We start from the raw sequence: 24,914 nt of genomic DNA on the forward strand, positions 1-24,914 counted from the left end.
TAGTTGTGATAAAGATTATGATAGAGACAATTATAATGGTGGCAGTATGTGATGATTTTGTTTATAACCTTTTAATCTAAACTGTCTATTTTAATCTAATGGTTATTATCAATATCATTTCTTATATTAAGAAGTTTCTTTATATATATATATATATATATATATATATATATATTTAAAAGAGAGATCAAATTATCCTAAAAGTAACTCTTGATAAAGTTATTTCACTCAATTAAATTTCAACAATACAACCAATAAATTAAATGTGCACACACGCACACACAAGCACATACATTATGAATGTGACTCTTCTATAAAGTATTATCGATAATAAACATTAATTAAAAATATTAATGGTTAAGATATTAAAAAATTATTATTGATAACACTTTATAGATGAGTCACATTCATATATTTTTCTCATATGTATATATATGTATATATATATATATAATTTTATCTATGTTTTAGAAAGATAGTTAACAGTATAATTCCAAGCCTCATCTTTCAAAATTATTTATTGATTTTGGATTGTTTATTTATTAATATGATAACAAAGTTTTATGCTTCTTTCATGGGAATCTGATCTACCATTGTTGAAGTCTAAATTTTTCTTAGTGTTGATCGATCTTTGTTTTCTTACAATGACACAAAAAGTTATGAATGTTGCAATAGATCCATTAAGTCATTTTTCATGCATTAGAACGAGGATCTTAAATTAGTTGGATTAAAAGTCAAACTCAATACCTTATAAAATTGACTTTTAATATGAGGATTGCTCCTCGCTTATATACACTATTATTTCCTTATTCTTAGACAATGTAGGATCTCCAACACCCCCTTCACACTAAGGATTGATATCTTGAGTGTAAAATTTGCAAGACTAAACATTTGCAAGTGATCTAATAACAACCTGATAAAGGGTGATTTGATAAGCCCAACAATAATCAAAAGTCATTTGTATGACAAGACATCTACGAATGGTCTAATAATAGCTTGATAGCGATTGTCTTGATAAGCCCATCAATAATCAATAGCTATTAGACACTTATATACACTATTTTTGCTTGATTCATGGTCTCCAACACTCCCCTCATGTCAAGGATTGGACATCTTGAGCATAAAGTTTGCAGGATTAGACATTTAAGGGTGGTCCAACAACGACCCGATAACAAGTGGTCTAATAAGCTGAATAATAATCAATAGTCATTTGTAAGACTAAACATCTACGAGTGATCTAATAATAACCCGATAGTAGATGACTTATAAGTCCAACAACAATCAATAGTTGTTAGCTAGGAAAATTTTTGATATGATTTGATACTATCTTTAAAAAGTGGATTAAGAGCGTAACTCATATACACTATTAAAAGTTGGATTACTCCCTACTTATATACACTATTATGACTTTATTCTAAAATAATGTGGAATCTCCAACATTATTGATGGCCAAGAGCTACGTTTTTTTTGGCTCTTAAAGATAAAGAATAAATTTTGCTCTATTGTTGATACTTTGCTAAAACAAGCACGTGATGATCCCAATTACTTTGCATGGGATGGTGCAACACTCTTATTACTTAATTGTGATGATCCCAGTTAATCTATCGTTAAGAGAGTTTTTATTTTATTTTATTTTTTTATGGATACAGTTAAAGATGTGTGGAAATGCTCATGGGAAAGATATCAATAGGGAGATGTATTCATAATCAATGAGTTGCAAGAACAAATTTAAAATGGATCTTTGGTTTTTATTATAACCATCAAATGGAAAGTCAGGCTAATCCCTCAACCAATAATTATAAAACAAAATTATCTTGTCTTGATCCAAATTTTTTACGAGCAATTTATTTTAAATTGGCTTATTTTACTTATTTATTTTGCTTTTGTTTTTAAATTTTATAAAATAAAAAAGAAATAATATCAAGTATTAACTATATTGTGAGCATGTAACTTATTGACTCAGCGCCCCTAGTTGATGTATCTATGATGTGTAATTTGATATATGCTATGATGTGCACGAGATCAAATATAACACATGTTGGTACAATTGACTTTTATCAAACCCCACTAAAGAGCATTGAAATATTGTGAAATAGATTTTGAGTTATTTTTGTGTTAGTCCAGATATGAGGTTTTGTTTTAGTGATTATGCTTACTTTGGTGGGATACCTAGACTCTGAAATGTTTAGAAACATTGATTTCATGTTCATTTCGGGTTACTTCACTAAATTTGTAAGGGGAGTTTTGACTTGACAGTTCAGGCTATAGAGGTATGTAGCTTTATCTTCTCTAGAGGCATAATCGATTACCATTAGTGAAGCATGCATGGAGCTACTATGGGTGAATAAGTTCTTGAAAGAGCTTAAGTTTTATTCAAGATAAAGATATATTATTAGTGGGTAGTTTGAGTGTTATTTATCTTGGTAAGAATTTAACTTTTCATTCAAGGTCTAAGCATATTGATGTGAGATACACTACTAGAATTTCTCTTATTACATGCGACTTTTCCTGCGAATTTTTATGAAAAATTCACAGGAAACGTTGTTCTTACAAATTTTTTTGCGAAATTTTATCTGCAAGTAATACCTTCGTGGATAATATATTTTTGCGAATTTTAAAATTCACAGGAAATTTTCTTGAGAAAAAAATTTGCAGAAAAGTTTCCTGTAAAAAAAAATTTGCAGGAAAGTTTCCTGCAAAAAAAAATTCGCAGAAAAATTAGTAGAAAGGTTTCCTACAAATTTTTTCGCAAGAAATTTCGCAGAAATATTTTTTATGAAAAAAATTAAAGAAATTACTATAAATTCTATTAATAATTCTTCAACTTTCAAATGCTCACAATGAATTCATCCGAAACATTTGTTTCATGCCTCCAACATGTGATACATAATCTTTTAAATTCTAAGATTGTAGATTATAAGCCTAACACTCAACCGTACAAATCAACTTGTAAGGTAACTGTTGCCCCAACTTATATACTCTTTAATTGTTTTATTTTCAATCGATGTGAGACTTGAAGTTTTTTTAAAATATTAAACTTATAAATTTTAATATTTTTTTTTTTATTTTTCCTGCAGATTAAAATTTGCAGGAAAATCAGCAGGAAAAGTTACCTGCAAAATTTTTCTACCATTTAGTAAACATTAATTGCGAATTTATTTTTGCAAGAAAATCTGCAAGAAACAAAATAATTTTTTTACAATATTTTCTGCAAATTTTTACCATGGAAAAAATTTCTATGATCACTAAAATTGTAAAAAAAAATTGTAAGAAATATTTGTAAATTATTTTTTTGCAAATAAATTTGCAAAAAATTTATGTGAATATTTTTTTGCAGGAAAATTTGCAAAAAACTTTTCATGAATATTTTTTTGTAGGAAAATTCACAAAAAAATTTTGCGAATTTTTTTTTGCAGGAAAATGACACTTTTCTAGTAGTGATATCATTGGATACATGATGCTTTGAATGTTAAGTTGTTGGAGCTAGTCAAAATTCAAACTTATAATAAATGATGACTAAGGCATTTCCATGAGGGAAATAATTTGAAACTTGTTGTAAGATCACCAGTTTTCTAGTTATTTCCACATACTTGTGAAAGAAAAATTTATTGAAATTTGGACTCCCTTCTTATGTGAAGAATAAGCTTAAATATGTGTAAGTCGTCGTGTCTTAACTAAGTTGAGAGAGGTCAAATTAAGGTTAAGAGAACGAGGCATGTAACATTCATGTTTGAGTTACCCATTCAAGTGGTGTGGTTTAGTAGAGTGTTGGTTTAGTTGTGTAGTTAGGCTTTGAGAAGGAAAGGTGTTGGTGTGAGATTTCACTTGAAGGGAGGCATGAAACTTCTTTTTAGAAGTATTTAGAGAAAAAGAGTAAAAAAAAGAAAAAACTTTTCCTCCACTTCTGTGACACCCTCTACCCCAACATACATATACAGTAATTATAAAAAAATAGAATTTTTCATCAATAAAAATCAAATTTCCAACCACGTAAGGGTAAAGAGTTCACATTCATAAACTTAATCCAAATAACATGCCAGTAAAATTACAAAGAAATAAAACTGAATTTTCCAAAATAATTTAATAAGAACATTTTAAACAATCCTATCTATGTCCCGATGTCACATGTCCTATCAGAGCAAAACCCAACATAGAAGCCTAAGCTTCATCACCAACATCCTTAGCCTCACGCTGATGATCACCTGTATATCAAATAAGAGAAACAACACAAAAGAAGGGAGTGAGAAACATCTCACTCTGGCTCACGGTGTAGGAACGCACACCGGATAGCCAAACACAAACATTACAGTTACCTCATAGATCAATCAACAACAATAGTTTATTCAATCATCCAAGTCATACAAATAGTAATTTATCATCATTTAATAATAAGGATGCACATGCATGGACACGGACTTCACATTATCATGCATGTGGTGCCAGTAAAACATCACATGGCATATTGCTGCTAGCAATGCACGAAGAGTAGTCTAGGAGTACATGCCGGGTCACACCCTCTGCGCACTCTCACTAGAAGGATATACTACCAGAGTCTCGTCGGGATAGCTAAGCCGCGCAAGATACATCCCATGCACACAATGGGCGAGACTGGGACTTCCAAACCGAGCTATCCCCAAGGACTAATCCCCAAAGCTTTTACACTAGGGGGCCTTCTCTGGCAGTGTATTCCATATCGTACCCTTAAAACATTTATGCAAATGATGCATGTCAAACAAGACTTTATGCATTAACACATATCACATTTTCATGTCTCATTCCCATATCACATTATCATGTCTCAACATATTTCATCATCACATCTCCTCATTATATTTCATCATCACATCTCATCATTACATTTCATCATCACATTCGCATTATCACATCATATTCACAATTTTCACAGAGCACTTTTATTCATATCAGAACTCATCTATTTGCAAAAGTAAACATATATTCATACATCTCATACAACAATGAATACAACAGAACAACCAGAAGCTAAAACAGAAACTATTAGAAATATGTCTGTTTCTCATAGGGTTCCCACAGGAACCCACAGAGCACTCTAATTCATATCAAAACTTGTTTATTTAATAAATTAGACACATATTTACGCTCAGCAAATATCAAGAAACACAACAGAAAACTCAGAAGGTAAAACAGAAAACATTTATATTTTGCCTGTTTTCTCATAGGGTTTCCCGTAGAAACCCACAGAGCACTCTAATTGATATCAAAACTTGTTTATTTAATAAATTAAACACATATTTATACATTACATTCAACAAGAAATACAATAGAGCAATCAGATAGCAAAACATAAAACATTCCTATTTTGCCTGCTGCTCATAGGGTTCTCTCAAGAACCCATAGAGCGTTCCAATTTATGCAATAAACATTTAAAATAAGAAAATTCACGTATATAATTATTATCACAATTAATTTACTCATACAAGCATCAATGCACTCCCTTAGGGTTTCCCGTAGGAACCCATAGAAGTACCAAATTCCACAATCATAGTCTAAACAAAGTTTTTATTCATACACGCATATTAATTAAGTAATTGGAACATACAAGACAAATATGACATACAACAAACACAGGATTGGGGCCAATCCCACTACCTAGCATACAATCTCACACCCAGAGCGAGGTTTCTCACTCCCCCCCTTACCTCGATAAGTAGGAGCTGAATTTTGTTGGTCGCCCCCTCTAGGTTCCCCTTCGTCTTCAGAGAGAAAGGAGGAAAAAGATAAGAAAATGAAGAAAATGAATTTTAAAGAGTGCAAAACGCTCTATTTATAGGCACCAGGCCGCGGCCAGAACGGCCTGTTCCGAATTCGGAACGGCCCGTTCTGGGCACACAGAACAGGTACAAAAGCCTTCCCAGAACGGCCCGTTCCAAAACCAGAATGGCCCGTTCTGGGGTTTCCGGAACGGCCCGTTTCAAGTTAGAACGACCCGTTCTAGGTTAAAATTTTACCCATCAATGCTCGCGTTGGAACGGCCCGTTCCCACAGTGGAACGACCCGTTTCGGGGCTATGAAAATCCATAATTAGTAATTAATAAATAAATAAATTATATGTATATATATATCAAATGAAAATAAAATATCAATACAATTTAAATATGATTTTCTTCAAATAATAATTATAACAAAATATTATAATTAATAATATTATACAAAATAATTTTCATAAATGATTATTATTAAAAACCTTTAAAGATTCAATCAAACCCATTTAATTAATCAAAATAATTATAAGGAAATAATCTTCATAAATACAAAAATGTATAATAATTATTCGTAGTATTAGTAGAAAAATTCGGGGTGTTACAACTGTAACGACCCACCCTAGGTCGTCACATTAATAACCAGCCAAAATAAAATAATATAAAATAAAGAAAATAGAGCAAAAGCCAGCTACGATAGAGTGAAAAAAAAAAAAAATTATTTCATAATATCAAACATAATTATATCAGAGTCATTCTTGGTAAAATTATACAGTAATCCAATAGTAACATCATGAAATATAAGTTAGACACCCTAGGTGCTGGTCAAGCTCTACGTCTAGCCACTTCTCAAAGCAGCTACCCCAAAAGACTCCTTGCTATCCCAAGGCCTCACACCTGATCTGCTCCCCCACATAGTGAGATCATCACAGTCCAAACCACATGGAAACACAAGGGTTAGCACATATAAAACCAACCATAGTATATCATAATAAAATATCATTAAACAAATATTTATCCACAGTATTTATCCAGACCAACAAGTCATTTTCCATTCTAAATATAGACCAACCCAAAATATAATGTATACACGTCCATGCCAATATATACATATTTTATGATAATAAAATAATCCATAACCAATGTATACAATCCATACCATATGTATACAGATTCCATATCCAAAACAAAGTCACACCACTGTATAATCCATGATGTAACCAACACATCCAAACCAAATGTTGGCCTCAACACCATCCAAACCAAGTGTTGATACGGTGAAACATGTCAGCAACCCATGTCCCACGCCTAACCTCTCATGGAAAATATACAGTTGGATTGCGTCGTCACGTAACCCTGGTGATCATGGCCACTTCATCCATCGGTATGACTCGGCCTTGCCCCCATACCGGTAGCAAATAGAATACTTAGAGGAGTACTTCAGAATCCACCTAACATCTGAAGTGGTTTATCATATAACCTTTGGAAAAGTTCCACATTGGAATCCTCACCATGGGATTCCCAAATTTCATATTTTTCCAAAGATTATATCCTGATCTCACCAAGAGATCTAATCCATACCATAACCTTACTCCTTTAAGTCCTATTTACTTTTCCAAACCACATACATAGCATATTCCATAATTAAACATAACCATAACCATGCCAATTTGTCAATATAATAATAATATAAATATCCAAAACAACCATCAATTGATCCAAATTATACTATATGAAATGAAAATCTCCACATAAAATAGCATATTAAAATTATACTATTCCTATCATGCTCATATATACTAGATTAATTTTATAAGCACTACCCTTACTTGGATAAACCTGAACTGAAACTCGGGCAGAACCTCCACCTCTCTCCTTAAGCAAGGGCCGAAACTCGGGCAGAATCTCCTCTTCTCTCCTCTTTTCTCTCCCCTAGCAGAACCTCCTCTACTGGATTCCTCTTTCTCTCTCCTCTTTTCTTTTCTCCTCCCCTCTTTTTCTTTCTCTCTCTCTCCTCTTTCTCTCTCTAGGATTCTCTTTTCTCAGTATATTTTTTTTTCACCCCCCCCGGCCCCTATTTATAGGCAACCAGAGTCACCCGGAACGGCCCGTATTGAATTCGGAACGGCCCGTTCCGAATCTTTCAAATGTACGCAAATTTTTAAACTGGAACGGCCCGTTCCAAAATCGGAACGGCCGTTCCCAAAAAGCAGAACGGCCCGTTCTAAAATCAGAACGGCCCGTTCCGAGACTCATCCAGAACGGCCCGTTCTCCTTCCGGAACGACCCGTTCTCCCTCCAGAATGGCCCGTTCCAAAGTCAGAACGGCCCGTTCTCCTAGTTGGAACGGCCCGTTCTGGGCCCGTTCTCACTAAAAAAATTTAGTATAATTTTTAAGCTTGGAACGGCCCGTTTTGCTTTTGGAACGGCCCGTTCCAAGTTACCAAAACACCCCTTAAATTTTTTTAAAATTGCGAAAATGCCATCAGTAATAAAATTACAAGAATACCCCTATACCTTTATAAAATTTACGAAAATGCCATTGATAATTAATAATAATAAAAAAAATGGGTATTACAATTCTCTCCAACAACAAAAATTTTCGTCCTCGAAAATTCACTTACTCTAAAAGAGATATGGGTATTGATCCTTCATCCTTTCCTCCAACTCCCAAGTAGCTTCATTAGTAATCTCATCCCAAATAACTTTCACCAAATTGATAGATTTACCTCGCAACTGTTTAACTTTCTTATCTGCCACTGAAACTGGCTGTTTCTCAAAAGTTAAATTCTCCTTAACTTGTACTGCCTCTGATTCCAATACATGATTTGGATCGTGAATATATTTCCTCAGTTGTGAAACATGGAACACATCATGCAGATTAGAAAGGAATGGAGGTAATGCAATCTGATATGCCACTGGTCCAATCCTCTTGAGAATTTGATACGGCCCAATAAACTTAGGATTCAACTTCTTAGCTTTGATAGCTCTTCCCACACCTGTGGTAGGAGTTACTTTCAAAAACACATGTTCTCCTTCTGAAAACTCCAAAAGTTTCCTCCTTTTGTCTGCATAAGACTTTTGCCGACTCTGAGCAGCTCTCATTCTTTCCTGAATTTGTTTCACCTTTTCAGTAGTCTGTAAGATGATCTCTGGCCCCACCATCACTGATTCTCCCTCTTTAAACCAACACAAAGGTGTTCGACATTTCCTCCCATACAGAGCCTCAAATGGTGCCATTCCTATACTTGCATGAAAACTGTTATTATAAGTGAACTCGACCAAAGGCAACATCTCTTCCCAATTCCCTAGATGATCCAAAATACAAGCTCTCAACAAGTCCTCCAAAGATTGGATAGTCTTCTCAGACTGCCCATCAGTTTGTGGGTGATAAGCAGAACTGAGCCTCAACTTAGTCCCTAACGCTTGATGCAAACTTTGCCAAAATCGGGATGTAAAACGAGGATCCCTATCAGAGATGATACTGGAGGGTACACCATGTAATCTAACAATCTCCTTAATATACAATTGAGTTAACTTTTCCAAGGACCACTTTATATTCATTGGAAGGAAATGAGCACACTTAGTTAATCTATCCACGATCACCCAAATAGAATCACAATTCTTAGCAGATCTTGGTAATCCAACAACAAAATCCATGGTTATACTATCCCATTTCCATTCTGGCACTTCCATCATTTGTAACAAACCTCCTGGTTTTTGATGTTCTACTTTAGCTTTTTGACACACAATGCAAGATGCAACATACTCAGCTATCTCCCTCTTCATACCATTCCACCAGAACATTTTCTTCAAATCTTGATACATTTTTGTCATACCCGGATGTACACTCAATTTACTTTTATGACCTTCCTCAAGTATCAACTTCTTCAACTCTTTATCTTGTGGAATACAAATTCTACCCTTGTACCTCAAGATTCCATCCATATCTTGTTCAAATCCTTCAGCTTTCTCAGAACCCAACAACTCCCTAACCTTATTCAATCTCATATCCTGAACTTGTTTTTGTTTCACCATCTCCAAGAAATCACTAGTAATGGTAGTCATACCACAACTAATAAAATCTGAGGCAATCACAACATTAAGATTCATATCCCTGAATTTCTCTACTAACTCCATCTCTTTAACCATCAGGTAAGACATATGAAGAGATTTTCTACTCAAAGCATCTGCCACCACATTTGCTTTACCTGGATGGTACATTAACTGAAAGTCATAATCTTTCAAAAACTCAATCCACCTCCTTTGCCTCATATTTAACTCTTTCTGATCAAACAAATATTTCAAACTCTTATGATCACTAAACACATCAAACTTTGCTCCATAGAGATAATGTCTCCAAATCTTCAAAGCAAAAACCACCGCAGCCAACTCTAGATCATGCGTAGGATAATTTCGTTCATGAGTCTTTAACTGCCTAGATGCATAAGCCACAACCTGTCTATCTTGCATAAGAACACATCCTAAACCTTGATGAGATGCATCACAATAAACCTCAAAAGATTTATTAGGATCTGGCAGAATCAACACTGGAGACGAAGTCAACTTTTCCTTTAACTCTTGAAAACTCCTTTCACACTCCTCCGTCCATATAAAAGGATGATCCTTCCTGGTCAGCTGTGTCAAAGGCATAACTATTTTAGAAAATCCTTCTATGAATCTTCTATAATAGCCAGCCAATCCCACAAAACCTCTAATTTCAGTAACTGATTTTGGACGCTCCCACCTCAAAATCGCTTCCACCTTAGTAGGATCAACTGCAATTCCTTGTGCAGAAATCACATGACCCAAGAACTTAACTTCAGATAACCAAAACTCACATTTTGACAACTTTGCAAATAATTGTTTCTCCTTCAATACCTGCAAAACTATCCTCAGATGTTCTCTATGTTCTTCCATAGATTTAGAATAAACCAGAATATCATCAATGAACACCACCACAAACTTATCCAGAAAGGGTCTGAAAATCCTGTTCATATAATCCATGAAAATAGCTGGAGCATTCGTCACTCCAAAAGGCATGACAACATACTCATAATGGCCATACCGAGTCCTGAAAGCAGTCTTTGGTATGTCCTCTTCCTTTACCCGAATTTGGTGATATCCAGATCTCAAATCAATCTTGGAGAAAATAGTAGCTCCCCTTAACTGATCCATCAAATCATCTATTCTTGGCAATGGATATTTATTCTTGATTGTCAATTTATTTAACTGCCTGTAATCCACACATAACCTCACACCACCATCCTTCTTCTTTACCAATAACACTGGTGCTCCCCACGGAGATACACTAGGTCTGATCATCTGCTTCTCCAAAAGTTCTTCAACCTGCTTCTTCAATTCAGATAACTCCGCTGGTGCCATTCTATAAGGAGAAATGGACACTGGTCCCGCCCCTGGTATAAGATCAATACTAAACTCTAACTCTCGCTTTGGTGGTAATCCCGGAACATCATCCGGAAAAACCTCTGGAAATTCTCTAACAACATCAATACTATTCAACAACTTTTCATTCTCTACACTAATAAAAGATAAGATCATAAACCCAAGAGCTCCATCCTTCAACAATCCATCTACCTGTCTATTAGAAATAAATCTCTCCTGTTCATCAGTAGGAAAGATTAATTTCTTCTCTGAACAATCTATCAAAATCCTATTGGCAGAAAGCCAATCCATCCCTAAAATCACATCCAAATCGGATAGAGGTAAACAAAATAAATTCACTTTATAACAACGCCCTTCCACCTCCACTGGACATCTCAAACAAACCTCAGAAGTCAAAACAGACCCTGAAGCTGGGGTAGAAACAACTAGATCCACACACAAAGAACTCACAACTAAATTTAACCTTGCCACGCATTCATAAGAAATAAAAGAATGTGAAGCACCAGAATCAAATAAAATAGAAATATCATTACCATCAGCTTTGCCCTTTCCTTTTACCAGCTCAGATGTCGTTTCAGCTTCAGCACCTGTTAAAGCAAAGACACGACCTGCTGCAGTAGGCCGATCCACTTTCTGGTTCTCTCTAGCTGGAATATTTTTGACAATGCAATCTTTAGCCATGTGACCCACCTTGCCACATTTAAAATACGTATAGTTCTTTGTAGAACAGTCCTTCATCATATGTGGGCCTCCACAGATATAACATCTAATACTCTGAACATCTCTTGTGGTAGTAGTCCCCATCGGTTTCTTATTAGCATTTCCAATTTGAAACTGAGATGGTCTCTTTTGAGGATGTTTCCCCCTCCCAAATCCAGATGATCCCTCTAGACCCTTTGCCACTCTATTTCCTCCTTCAAATCTCTCAACTGTTTTTGCCTTTTCAACTAGAACTGGGAATTCCACAATCCCCATAAGGACAATAGTCTTTTTCAGCTCAAATCTTAGACCCTCACTAAACTTCCTGCATCTCCAGGCTTCAATGATAGCTTGAGAATAATACCTAGCCAAGTGTTCAAACTTGACCACATACTCTTGTACTGACATATTTCCTTGTTGCAATCTCAAAAATTCAGCTTCCTTAGCATATCTGGCGCTATCTGGAAAATATTTCTCTAGGAATACCTTTTTGAAATTTTCCCAATTTATCACCTCCCCTCTAGCTTCCATCATAGCTTGAGCACCTTTCCACCAGAAACTAGCCTCACCCACCAACATATAAACAGCATAAACTAGCTTCCTTTCCTCAGGACAATGCATCACCATAAAGATTTTCTCCATCTCTTCAATCCATTGATCAGCAATTTCAGGTCCATTAACACCTGTAAATTGAGGAGGATTCCCTTTTCTGAACTCTGACAAGCCCCTATATTCATCAGATACTTCAGTCCTAGCTGCTTCAGCTGCAGCCCGGTTGGTCTCCATCTGAGCCAACAAAGTATTCTGTTGTCCAATAGCAGCAGCAATTAGCTCCATAGCCTGAGCAATCTGCCGCTCATCTACACCTGAAGAAGGATGAGAATGGTTTCCCCTACCAACCATCCTAATAAAGATAAAAGATCAAGGAACCCATGAGTTTACACTAAAACACATAAGAAATTCCTTTCAAAAAAAAAAAAAAAAATCTATTTCCACTCAACAGAAACATAATAAGACCATTTCCCACAAACCCTAAAGAGACTCGACCAGCTCTGATACCAAAATTGTAACGACCCACCCTAGGTCGTCACATTAATAACCAGCCAAAATAAAATAATATAAAATAAAGAAAATAGAGCAAAAGCCAGCTACGATAGAGTGAAAAAAAAAAAAAATTATTTCATAATATCAAACATAATTATATCAGAGTCATTCTTGGTAAAATTATACAGTAATCCAATAGTAACATCATGAAATATAAGTTAGACACCCTAGGTGCTGGTCAAGCTCTACGTCTAGCCACTTCTCAAAGCAGCTACCCCAAAAGACTCCTTGCTATCCCAAGGCCTCACACCTGATCTGCTCCCCCACATAGTGAGATCATCACAGTCCAAACCACATGGAAACACAAGGGTTAGCACATATAAAACCAACCATAGTATATCATAATAAAATATCATTAAACAAATATTTATCCACAGTATTTATCCAGACCAACAAGTCATTTTCCATTCTAAATATAGACCAACCCAAAATATAATGTATACACGTCCATGCCAATATATACATATTTTATGATAATAAAATAATCCATAACCAATGTATACAATCCATACCATATGTATACAGATTCCATATCCAAAACAAAGTCACACCACTGTATAATCCATGATGTAACCAACACATCCAAACCAAATGTTGGCCTCAACACCATCCAAACCAAGTGTTGATACGGTGAAACATGTCAGCAACCCATGTCCCACGCCTAACCTCTCATGGAAAATATACAGTTGGATTGCGTCGTCACGTAACCCTGGTGATCATGGCCACTTCATCCATCGGTATGACTCGGCCTTGCCCTCATACCGGTAGCAAATAGAATACTTAGAGGAGTACTTCAGAATCCACCTAACATCTGAAGTGGTTTATCATATAACCTTTGGAAAAGTTCCACATTGGAATCCTCACCATGGGATTCCCAAATTTCATATTTTTCCAAAGATTATATCCTGATCTCACCAAGAGATCTAATCCATACCATAACCTTACTCCTTTAAGTCCTATTTACTTTTCCAAACCACATACATAACATATTCCATAATTAAACATAACCATAACCATGCCAATTTGTCAATATAATAATAATATAAATATCCAAAACAACCATCAATTGATCCAAATTATACTATATGAAATGAAAATCTCCACATAAAATAGCATATTAAAATTATACTATTCCTATCATGCTCATATATACTAGATTAATTTTATAAGCACTACCCTTACTTGGATAAACCTGAACTGAAACTCGGGCAGAACCTCCACCTCTCTCCTTAAGCAAGGGCCGAAACTCGGGCAGAATCTCCTCTTCTCTCCTCTTTTCTCTCCCCTAGCAGAACCTCCTCTACTGGATTCCTCTTTCTCTCTCCTCTTTTCTTTTCTCCTCCCCTCTTTTTCTTTCTCTCTCTCTCTCCTCTTTCTCTCTCTAGGATTCTCTTTTCTCAGTATATTTTTTTTTCACCCCCCCGGGCCCCTATTTATAGGCAACCAGAGTCACCCGGAACGGCCCGTATTGAATTCGGAACGGCCCGTTCCGAATCTTTCAAATGTACGCAAATTTTTAAACTGGAACGGCCCGTTCCAAAATCGGAACGGCCGTTCCCAAAAAGCAGAACGGCCCGTTCTAAAATCAGAACGGCCCGTTCCGAGACTCATCCAGAACGGCCCGTTCTCCTTCCGGAACGACCCGTTCTCCCTCCAGAATGGCCCGTTCCAAAGTCAGAACGGCCCGTTCTCCTAGTTGGAACGGCCCGTTCTGGGCCCGTTCTCACTAAAAAAATTTAGTATAATTTTTAAGCTTGGAACGGCCCGTTTTGCTTTTGGAACGGCCCGTTCCAAGTTACCAAAACACCCCTTAAATTTTTTTAAAATTGCGAAAATGCCATCAGTAATAAAATTACAAGAATACCCCTATACCTTTATAAAATTTACGAAAATGCCATTGATAATTAATAATAATAAAAAAAATGGGTATTACAACAACTTCTCCTAAAAATCTCTTTTCCTCCTATTCTTCTTCCTTAAAGTTAGGCATACTAACTAGTTGGAGGATCTAGGCTTGTGGAACTAAAGATCTTCAATTTGAGCCAATTGAAGAACCTTTTCTTTCCATCTTCCTTCTCCTCTTGGTGATTCAATTATACAAGAGGCAAGGAAAGCTAGAACTCCATCCTTGATGAATCTGTTTGTGCATGTTGCTTGAATTCCCTTGAGATTTACGGTTGTGTTGATCAAATAAAAATGGGTGGCAAAAGGATTTGGGATTTTGGTGTTTTTGATGAAAAGTTGAGAAATTGATAATCTTTTTAGGTGTTGTTGGTGCATGTGTATTCTCCTTTGATTTTTGAGTTGTATGTTGTTAGAATTAAAAGATTTTGGGGTTGTATACATGGATTATTGCATAAGTTGAGAGGATTTGGAGGTTGGAGAGTGTTCATGGTTGTTGGGGATTTTTTTTATTGATGTTGAAAATTTTGAGCTCTAAGACTGAGCATGGGTTTTCAGGCTCAGTGTGAGAATTAGGAAGTGCCTTTGGAAGATTGAGATTGAACGTGAGTTTTCATGTTTAATGTGGCTAAGGTTGAGCGTGAGTTGCTTGCTTAGCATGAGGGATGGATGTGCCTCTGGGTGGCTAAGGCTAAGCATATCAGCGTAGGAACTTAGTTAATAAATATTTTATTTTCTAATTGATTTATTTGCTTGCATAATGAATGATTCACTACAAGAAAAACTGTTATTATCTACGGAATATATATTACCTACGGAATTTTTTCATAGATAATAATGTTTAGTTATCTACGAATATATATTACTTACGAAATTTTTTCTGTAGATAATTTTTAGTTATCAACGGAATATTACCAATAGAATTTTTTCTGTAGATAATGTTTAGTTATCTACGGAATATTACCTATGAAATTAGTTATCTACGGAATATTACCTACGGAATTAATTATCTACGGAATATTACCTACAGAATTTTTTCCATAAATAATGTTTAGTTATCTATGAAATATTACCTACGAAATTAGTTATCTAAGGAATATTACCCACGAAATTAGTTATCTACAGAATATTACCTATGAAATTTTTTCTGTAGATAATTTTGAGTTATCTATGTGATGTAAAAAATATTTGGTAAAAATTAAATATTATTAAAAAAAATTATTTGAAATTTTTTATTTTTATAAATTAATGATGATAAAAAAATAACATACTAATATTTGGTTTTAAATTTGATATGAAAATATTATGATATAATTAGATAAGATTTTAAATTAGTATTTTATTAATGGTTGATAATTAGAAAATAAAACAAGAATAAATACATTTTTTGAATTTTATATCATAGATTTAAGATGAATAAATATATTAAGTTAATTAATATAATTTATTTAAAATGTTAAAATTTAATTTATAAAAATAATATTTTAAAAGAGAAGGGTTATAATAACACCGATGTATCTTTTACTAAGTATTATACCTCTCAATAACTTTATATTAAATATGAATTTTATAAATTCAACCGTTAGATTGAAAGTTTTTTACTCTTAGCTCATATATACAAAGATTTATATTAATTCAAGATGATTTGATACTTCATTCTTTTAAAACAAAATTGACGTAATATATACATTTCAAAATATACTAAAATATGAACACTTTGATTACCTTCAAGTTGTTGTTCAATTTTAACAAAACTTGATATAAACATATAAAGTGATATGAACTTTCAATATAACAGTTGGATTTACAAAATTCACATTTAATATAAAGTTATTGAGCGGTGTAATACTTAGTAAAATTTACATCGGTGTTATTATAACCCTTATATTTTAAAATACATAAATTATTATTTAAACTTTTAAATTTATAATAAATAATTTAAATTGTATCATAATATTAATTTTAAATAGAAATAAGTAGATTGTTAATTATACAAGTAAGTATATATATAAATAAAGATTAATTAAATATAATATAATAATTATTATTGGTAATATAATTATTATATATATTTTTATATTTTTATGGCGGTCTGGACACACCAAAATGAGAGGGATCCAAAAATAGTATAAGTATGAGATTGTATAGTTGAGGATGACTGTTGAGATTTCCGTTGAAACACTTTTGTTAATATTTGTAAATTCGTTTAATTCTATCAACGGTCTCAAACACGGCAAGTATACCGGCCGTTCAAGTAGTAAAAATATCATATCCACAGGGATTAGAAGGTAATATAAGCATTTATTGACTATTCGTGACTAAAGAATAATTCCAATTTCATAGTTTGTGCAGTGAATGCGAAGTTGTGACTATTGGAATGAAAGCTGTAAATATTGTTTTGTGAGTGGAAAAGGTAAGGAATGGTATTGTGGTATTGTGAGGTTGTGGGGGTCAGATTTCACCAAACGTAACACTAATGTATCCTTAATCTCTTGTTGAATTCATTGCTTAGTCAACCCAAGAGTTTACTCAAACCTAATCCCTTAGAGGAAGAGCCTAGGTGCGGATATTGAATATCAATCCCTTGAGTACCCAATATCTACACCCGCATTACGGGCTAGGGTTTAAGACTACTAATGGGTCAAGCTCTATCCCTAGATACAATCACCACTAGGCATATGTTTCAGAACTAGTTTCAAAGGTTATTTTCCAATACCCATGGAACCTTAAATCATGCAAAGGGTGATCAATCCAAAGCAAGCATTAAGCAAAGAAACAAACACAACAATGAATGAAACAACAAATATATATATCATTGAAAACGTAAGGATTACAATAGAGTATGTTGGCTACATCTAACCCCACAAAATGGGTGAAACCACTCAACAAAGAGGGCAAATACAAAATAGAGATGAAAGGAGGATGAAGAACCGAAGGAAAGATCCGCACACGGACGATCCCAAGCCCTGGGAATCCCTTCCGCAGCTCCTGGAGGTGCCCAATGTGAGAATGGGGGTTTCTCCCCCGAAAATGGCTTCAAATACGAGCTTGGGGAGTCAGATTAGGGTTTCGCGCCCGGCGCATAAGTCTTCGCGTCCGGCGCGGGGCCTTCCAGATACTCTCTGCCTTAGGACAAGCCCGGCGCAATTCACATTACGCCCGGCGCAATGGCTCCCAGAGGTGAGATACTCTGTTTTGCTCGCCTGGCGCGGATCACCTTGCGCCCGGCGCAGAACCTCTTCTCTGCTCCTTAGCTTCTTAGATTTCCAATCCTAAGAGTCTTCAACTTTCCACTCTTCCTCAATACCTGCACAAAAAATGAGGTGGATTAAGGTATTGTTAGATGAATTTGGGTTAGTTATATCTGCACACAAAATGAACCAAAAAGAGAACAATTATATTGCAATGGTTCAAAGGATGAGTGGAATTTGTTCAATAAGTCTCATCCAAAAAGAGGTAAAATTGAGACTTAACAATGACTTAAATGAATTAATTTGTACTACTTATACTGACAACATGCATCTACTTTTCGGTAACTTATCTTATCAGAACTCCATAGTTAAGTGTGCTTGACTTGGAGTAATATAGGGATGGGTGACATTTTGGGAAGTTTCCCAAAAAATGTGCAGTAAGGACAAAATACGTTAAAAAGTGAAGTGTCATGAAATAATATCCTTGAGAGGCCAAATATGAGGGTTGTTACATTAATAAATTTATTAAAATTAAACAAAAAATTTTCAAAGGTTATATGCGGATAAAATCCATAGATAATAACTATCGTGGGTTATTTACGAAAAAATTTCCATAGATAACGTTATTTACGGAAAAAAATCCGTAGATAACAACTTTCGCGAATTATCTACGAAAAATTTTCTATAAGTAACGTTACCTACGAAAAAATTTTCGTAGGTAACGTTATCTACGACCTTATTACCTACAGATTTTTTTCCATAGATAATCCGTAACACTTTCCTACGGATTTTCATACTTATCTACGAATTTCTTCCATAGATAATGTTAATTTTTCTTGTAGTGATTTACATGATGAACAATTGTTATTTGAGTTGTTTTATGGCTAAGTGATGACAAATAAGTTGTATGAATGATGTCAAATGATAATTAAATCTATATCTTGAAAGCTAATAAGTTGTATGTGATACATGTTGTAGGATGTTTTAAGTTGTCTTATAGTTGAATGAGGATATATGAACTGTATAGTTGAATGAGGATATAAAGTTGAATGGTGTGAGTTGGTTGACGTGTAAGTTGTATGAATTGTAAGGTGCTAAGGTTGAACATGTTAAGTCTAAGCTATATGATGAGATGATATGTTGACACCCATGAAGTTGGTAAGTTGATGTTGTATGTGATGAAGTATAGGATGTAAAATAGTATGTTGATGTTATAGTTGTAAGTTGATAAATGCTTAAAGGTGTATTAAGTTGTGTGATGTAAGTTGATTTATTTTAAGATAAGTTATGATGATGTTTAGTTGTAAAATGAAAGATGTTTAATTTGTAAAGATGTGAAACTGTTAAGTTGTAAGTTGAAAGATAATTAAGATGTTAAATTGTACATTGTTTCTAGCTTTATACTAGCCGTTATTTTTGACCATAGTGTAAGTCGCTATTTTTGGTCATAATGTTAAATACTATTTCTGGCCATAGTGTCAACCGTTGTTTTTGACCTTAATGTCAACCATTGTTTTTCAGTATTATACTAGTTGATATGATTCGATTGAATCAAATCACTTATATTGCTCACTTCAATTGTAAGAGAACTCTACAATTGATATATGTGGCGACACATCAATTGTGTGTGTGTGTGTATATATATATATATATATATATATAGGTGTGTGTGTGTGTGATTTATGTTGTTTTTTTTAAGGCGTTGAGGTGAATGATAACCGAATGAGTGTTTGTATTGTTCTATGTTATTTGTGATATGTTGATGACACAGATGTTCATGTTGTTTGGTGATATGTATATGTGCATATTGAAAGTGGTTAAGTTGAAACTGTAAAGATGTACAAGCTGTTATTTGGTGAAAGCTATGAATGTGATGTTATTTGATGATTGTGTTATATGGTATCTATAATGAAGTTTCTAATTTGTATGAGTTGTTTGAGTGCTTTAAGTTGTGTTGTAGAATTGTTATTGGGTGCATTACAGGACATCATTTAAGTTGTTTATGTTGACTACTATTGGTATGACGTTGTTTTTGTTTGATAAGCTTACCCTTACATATTTTTCCTTGTGGTTTGGGACTACTATGACCATATTTGGTATGAGAGCAAGATAGAATTAGCAGGTTGGGTTGTATTGTTTTCAATTATGCCTACAATAGTTTTAGTTTTGGAGATATTCAATTTTTTGTCACAAATTTTAATTTTCATCGAATTGATAAAATAGTGTGTCTCTATACCTTGCTTTTATCAAACAAGATTTCATATCGATAAAATAAAGAAGAAAAATAAGAGTTTATAAACTATACACATACTCCATTGATTGAAAGATCTTTTGAGTAATAATAAAAAATAAAATCATGAGAATTTAGATCCCAAACAAATAATATCTTTTTTTTTTAGGGGAAAATCTTATCATTATAAAAATGTACGTGTATGCAAATAACCAAATAATCCAATAAAAATAACAAAATGTAACAATCTCCTCTATATCCTCTATATAAATATATCCTCTCAGATAAATAATGTAATATAATCCTATCAACTTTTTGTGCCGTTGATAACTAATTGTTTTTTTTACATATAACAAAGCATCTTAACGTGCACATGCACCACATAGATAATTGAACTATTATTCTATGCGAATGATCTATTTGCCGTATCCATGATATATTTTCTTATGTTTGTGACTTTGGGTCCACCAAAGCAATCACAGCCAAGTCCCTATATGGTTTATCAACTATATGACGAGATAGGTCTCACTCTAAATGCATGGCATCATCTCTAGTGCATACTATAGTTTTGGTCACATTCATTACATCTTTTCTTGCACCAAATGAACAATTGTTTCTGGTGATGCCAATTCTGGGTCGAGAGATGCTTCGAGGGGTCGTTCACATAGTGGTTGGGTAGGGTCCCATGTTGTGGCAAGAACTGAGCATCCCAAATAGGGGGTTAAGGACTGTTTTGTCATCATGGTTATGAGCTTATTCACTCTTCCAAATTGGGAGATTGCTCACATGGCAAGTTGACAACAATGGATTGTTTGTCTTGGTGAAGAAAAGAAAATAGTAGTTATCTCTTGGGACTTGGGTCCATCCTCCATTGTGACCCCCACATCCCATGCTATACTTATATAGAGCCCATCAAGGTACTATGTAACCTACTTTTCTTTTGACCCTTCTTAATTTATCTTGCACATAATATTTAAGAGAAATGTACCGAGTGTAGAACAAATAATTCCCATCTAATCACACATCGTTGTGTACATAATAAATTTGTTGATTTTTACAGTAATTTTAAAAATCATATCAATAATAATTTCTGTTTATCAGCCTCGTAAAACTGTTTTACGCTAAAAGTACATGAACATTAAATCCATATTTTGCTAGTCATTGATGGGAGGGAGGTTTCGATATTTCCAAGTATCACATAATTGTAAGGTGCTGCCATTTTAATCTTTAGGCTAAAAAGAGAGAGACTATGATTCATTTGTGAGACCAAGTAAAAGGGGATAGATAGCATGTCACGTAAGCTTACTCTTTAATATTCATTCATTATTGTGGTGTCAATTGTCAAAGTATACGTCAATGTGACATTTTCAGAATATAGGAGGATTGTAGATGCATTTTAATTTTTCGCGGGTCCTATGCTTATTAATTCAAGTTTTGTAGTTAGGTGGCGCTAACACTAGGCATGGTGCTGTAAGGTATTGAGTGATACTTTTAGCATAGTTGATCCTTGACAACTTCATCATCATGTGAAATTTGTAAATACAGAAAGAATCGTACCTAATGAAGACGAAGAGTGGTTAATGGTAAGTTTTTTGCACCACTAACCCTCGAGTACTATTTAATGAATATTACAGATTTGGTTGGCAGATGGGAAATTCTTACATTGCATCTGTTATCTGTTTCCTAGTAATGGAAGATCTAACTTTCAAGGTTTTTGAACAAAGGGAAGTTCATTTATTTATTTGTTTCCTTGGAACTCTAATTTGATCTTGTTTCAAAAAATTAAGCAGATTTTTTTTAAACTTTGAAAGATACTGAGGATTATAATTGTTGCTTAAAACTGATGATAATATGTAAGGGTCTGTTTCGTTTCTTTTTAATAAAATAAATATTTTTTATTTTTTTTTGATGTGTTTGTCTATTTTTTTATAAATAAAAAACAATTTTAATTTCTACTTTTTAAAGAAGTAACTCTTATCTGTTTCTTAAAAAGTTAAAAAATATTTATTTTTAAATTTAAACAAACATCAGAGTTTGAATTTCTCGATCATGTTCACTTTTTCTCACATACTTTTTACAACCCATCTTTCATTTGTCTCTTATTTTTTCTTTTCTTTTTAATCACATCATTAATCATATTTCTTATTTTCTCTCTCTCTTTTTTCTTTTCCTTGTACTCATTTCTTGCCTTATTAAGGGATGTGTGTCAAACATTATTGGATAGAAAAATGGTGAACGTACACCTCATATTTGGGATTGTATAAATAGATAGAAGAAAAAGATTAAAAAAAAGGACAAAATAAAATATGAAAAAAAATAGTTATAAATTTGATAAATGATGTGATGTGAAATAAAGAGAGTTAAGTAAAAAAAAATGAGATAGAAATATGATGAAAAGAAACTGAATTAATAAAAAGAACTCAATTAGATATGCATGTTCATAGTTTTACTGGATCATGCTTGAGACACTTGATTTCCAGGATTCTAATTGATTGATCAATGTCGATAATTATAATTGTAACAAACTAGGAATCAAGCATACTATATAATTTTAAGATCATGACTTAAGCATAGTTATTTAAATGTATTAATTTTATTTTTAATTAAAATTAAAGATTTATTTTAATAATATATATTTGTATTTAATGTAAATTTTATTAATATATATTTACACATTATCGAGGAATAAAAAAGAAATTCATTTACGAACCACCCATTTCATTTGAGGATGGTCTTGGGCAAAGGAGTACATTCTTATAGCAACATGTGTTTAAGAAATCATATCCGGATGCATTAGAAAATATGATGAAAGATCAATATAATCTTGAAATGTGTATTTGGCAGTACCTAACCATCTAGTTGATTTTTGTTATTATAATTGTTTAAATTAATTAGAGATTAGAGATGAGACAATGTCCCTCTATCTTACATATGATACATGATATGATAGGGGAAATAAACAAAAGGCTAATTAGTGGTTAGGAATTAGGATGAGAACCCCAAAGTCTATATCTTATAGAACAAGTCTTGAAGGTTGGCTGTTTTATAGACAATGACTCCAAACATTATTCCTTCAAATCAGCTGAATTAGATTGTGATTGGAGTCACTTTCCTCTAATCAAGCATCACTTTTACTGATTTCATAGGGTACAAAATATTTTACAATTTTAATTGCTTTGTGTTGCTCCTTTGCATCTACTCTCCAACAGTAATAGACAAAATCCTATCTATTTCTTTTTAAAAGAACATTAAATCTCCTTTGATCTTACAATTTTCACAGAATCTCTACTCCTTGAAACTTGAATAAATGTTGATACACCCTCTTCTTTTTTATCCCTCTATATCTGAAAGACTATGAAAAGAGTTCTTTCTGCTCCTTTGTCTTCTAAACTTTGGAACCAAAAGCAACCTCATATGTCCAATCCTTAAAACCATACTATTTTTCTGTTCACCTTTGAATTCTTCATTTTCCCACTTTTGTTCTCATCTTTATGGTTATGTGCTCAGAAACAAGTCCCCCACGTCTCTCTTTCTCCCATGATCTCTCAGAGCTACAAGTTCTACCAATGAAACAAGATGTTCCTTCCATAGACACATTGTTGCATGACTCAAATTCTGACTTTGAGTTCAGCACAAGCACCAGCCTTGAGTTTGAATCATCTTCAGCAGATGAACTTTTCTCCAATGGTGTGATCCTTCCAATTCAGATACAAGACAAAACCAAAGCTAGAAAACTCACTCATCAAGTGGAACCTCATCACACAAAACTCCCACCTCGTCCATGTGCCTCAAGTGTTGAAAAAGTGAAGAAAGAAACCATTAGAGAGCTCCTAGATGTGAATTCTGATCATGAGAAGAAGCCTCATTGCAAGTCTTTTTGGGGATTCAATAGAAGCAAAAGTCTCAATTGTGATACAAAGAAGAACTTGGTATGCTCCTTTCCTCTTTTGTCAAGAAGCAACTCAACAGGTTCAGTGTCAAATCCAAAGAGAGTGAGTTCAAATTCAAACAAGCATCCATCAATTGCTAAATCATCATCTTCCACCTTAAATATGTATCCTGTGCAAAAATCTCCCTCAGGTAAGAGTTATGGAGGGTCTTATTACCCCAATGGCCTTAGGATTAATCCTATTTTAAACGTACCAACTCCTTGTGCTTCAAAGGGAGGTGCAAATCTCTTTGGTTTGGGTTCATTTTTACGTGTTGGGAAGGTTAAGAAGAGCAAGAAGTGATTTGTTCATCATATACTATATCATCATCATCGCGTATCATGAATTCATCTTGGTTTAATTTATTATTAATTTATTATCACAATCATCTTTTGTAAGAATTAGTAAATGCTAATTAGTAATTAGTAGTACTAATTAGCATGCTAATAAATGAAGTTGATTAAACTACATGAAGATAAACAATGATATTATTAGTATTAGAAATTAAAAGAATATTGTAACAGATTATGGATCTTCTGAATGCCATGGCCATGCAGATAAAAGGGTCCCCGGCTTGGGAGACAGAATAACGGGAATCCATCTTTAGTGTTTTGTCCCATTTTGTTTTCTTCTGTGATTCCTCCCAATTCCTAAATATGGAATCTTGTGCTTTTTGGTGCTTATTTAGATAAAGAATTGGATTTTGTTTGAGTAA

The 24,914-nt window shown here is 33.8% G+C and overlaps 1 protein-coding gene across 1 annotated transcript; it reads left to right on the forward strand.

The window, feature by feature from the left end:
- The first annotated feature begins 23,239 nt into the window (after positions 1-23,239).
- On the forward strand, positions 23,240-24,914 carry LOC109797894 (uncharacterized). The gene has a single exon (XM_020358053.3). The coding sequence runs from the start codon at positions 23,762-23,764 to the stop codon at positions 24,500-24,502; it is 741 nt and encodes a 246-aa protein (XP_020213642.1). The 5' UTR covers positions 23,240-23,761; the 3' UTR covers positions 24,503-24,914.

Source organism: Cajanus cajan, chromosome 1 (assembly GCF_000230855.2).
Source record: "Cajanus cajan strain Asha chromosome 1, NIPB_CcT2T_4, whole genome shotgun sequence".
Lineage (NCBI taxonomy): Eukaryota > Viridiplantae > Streptophyta > Magnoliopsida > Fabales > Fabaceae > Cajanus > Cajanus cajan.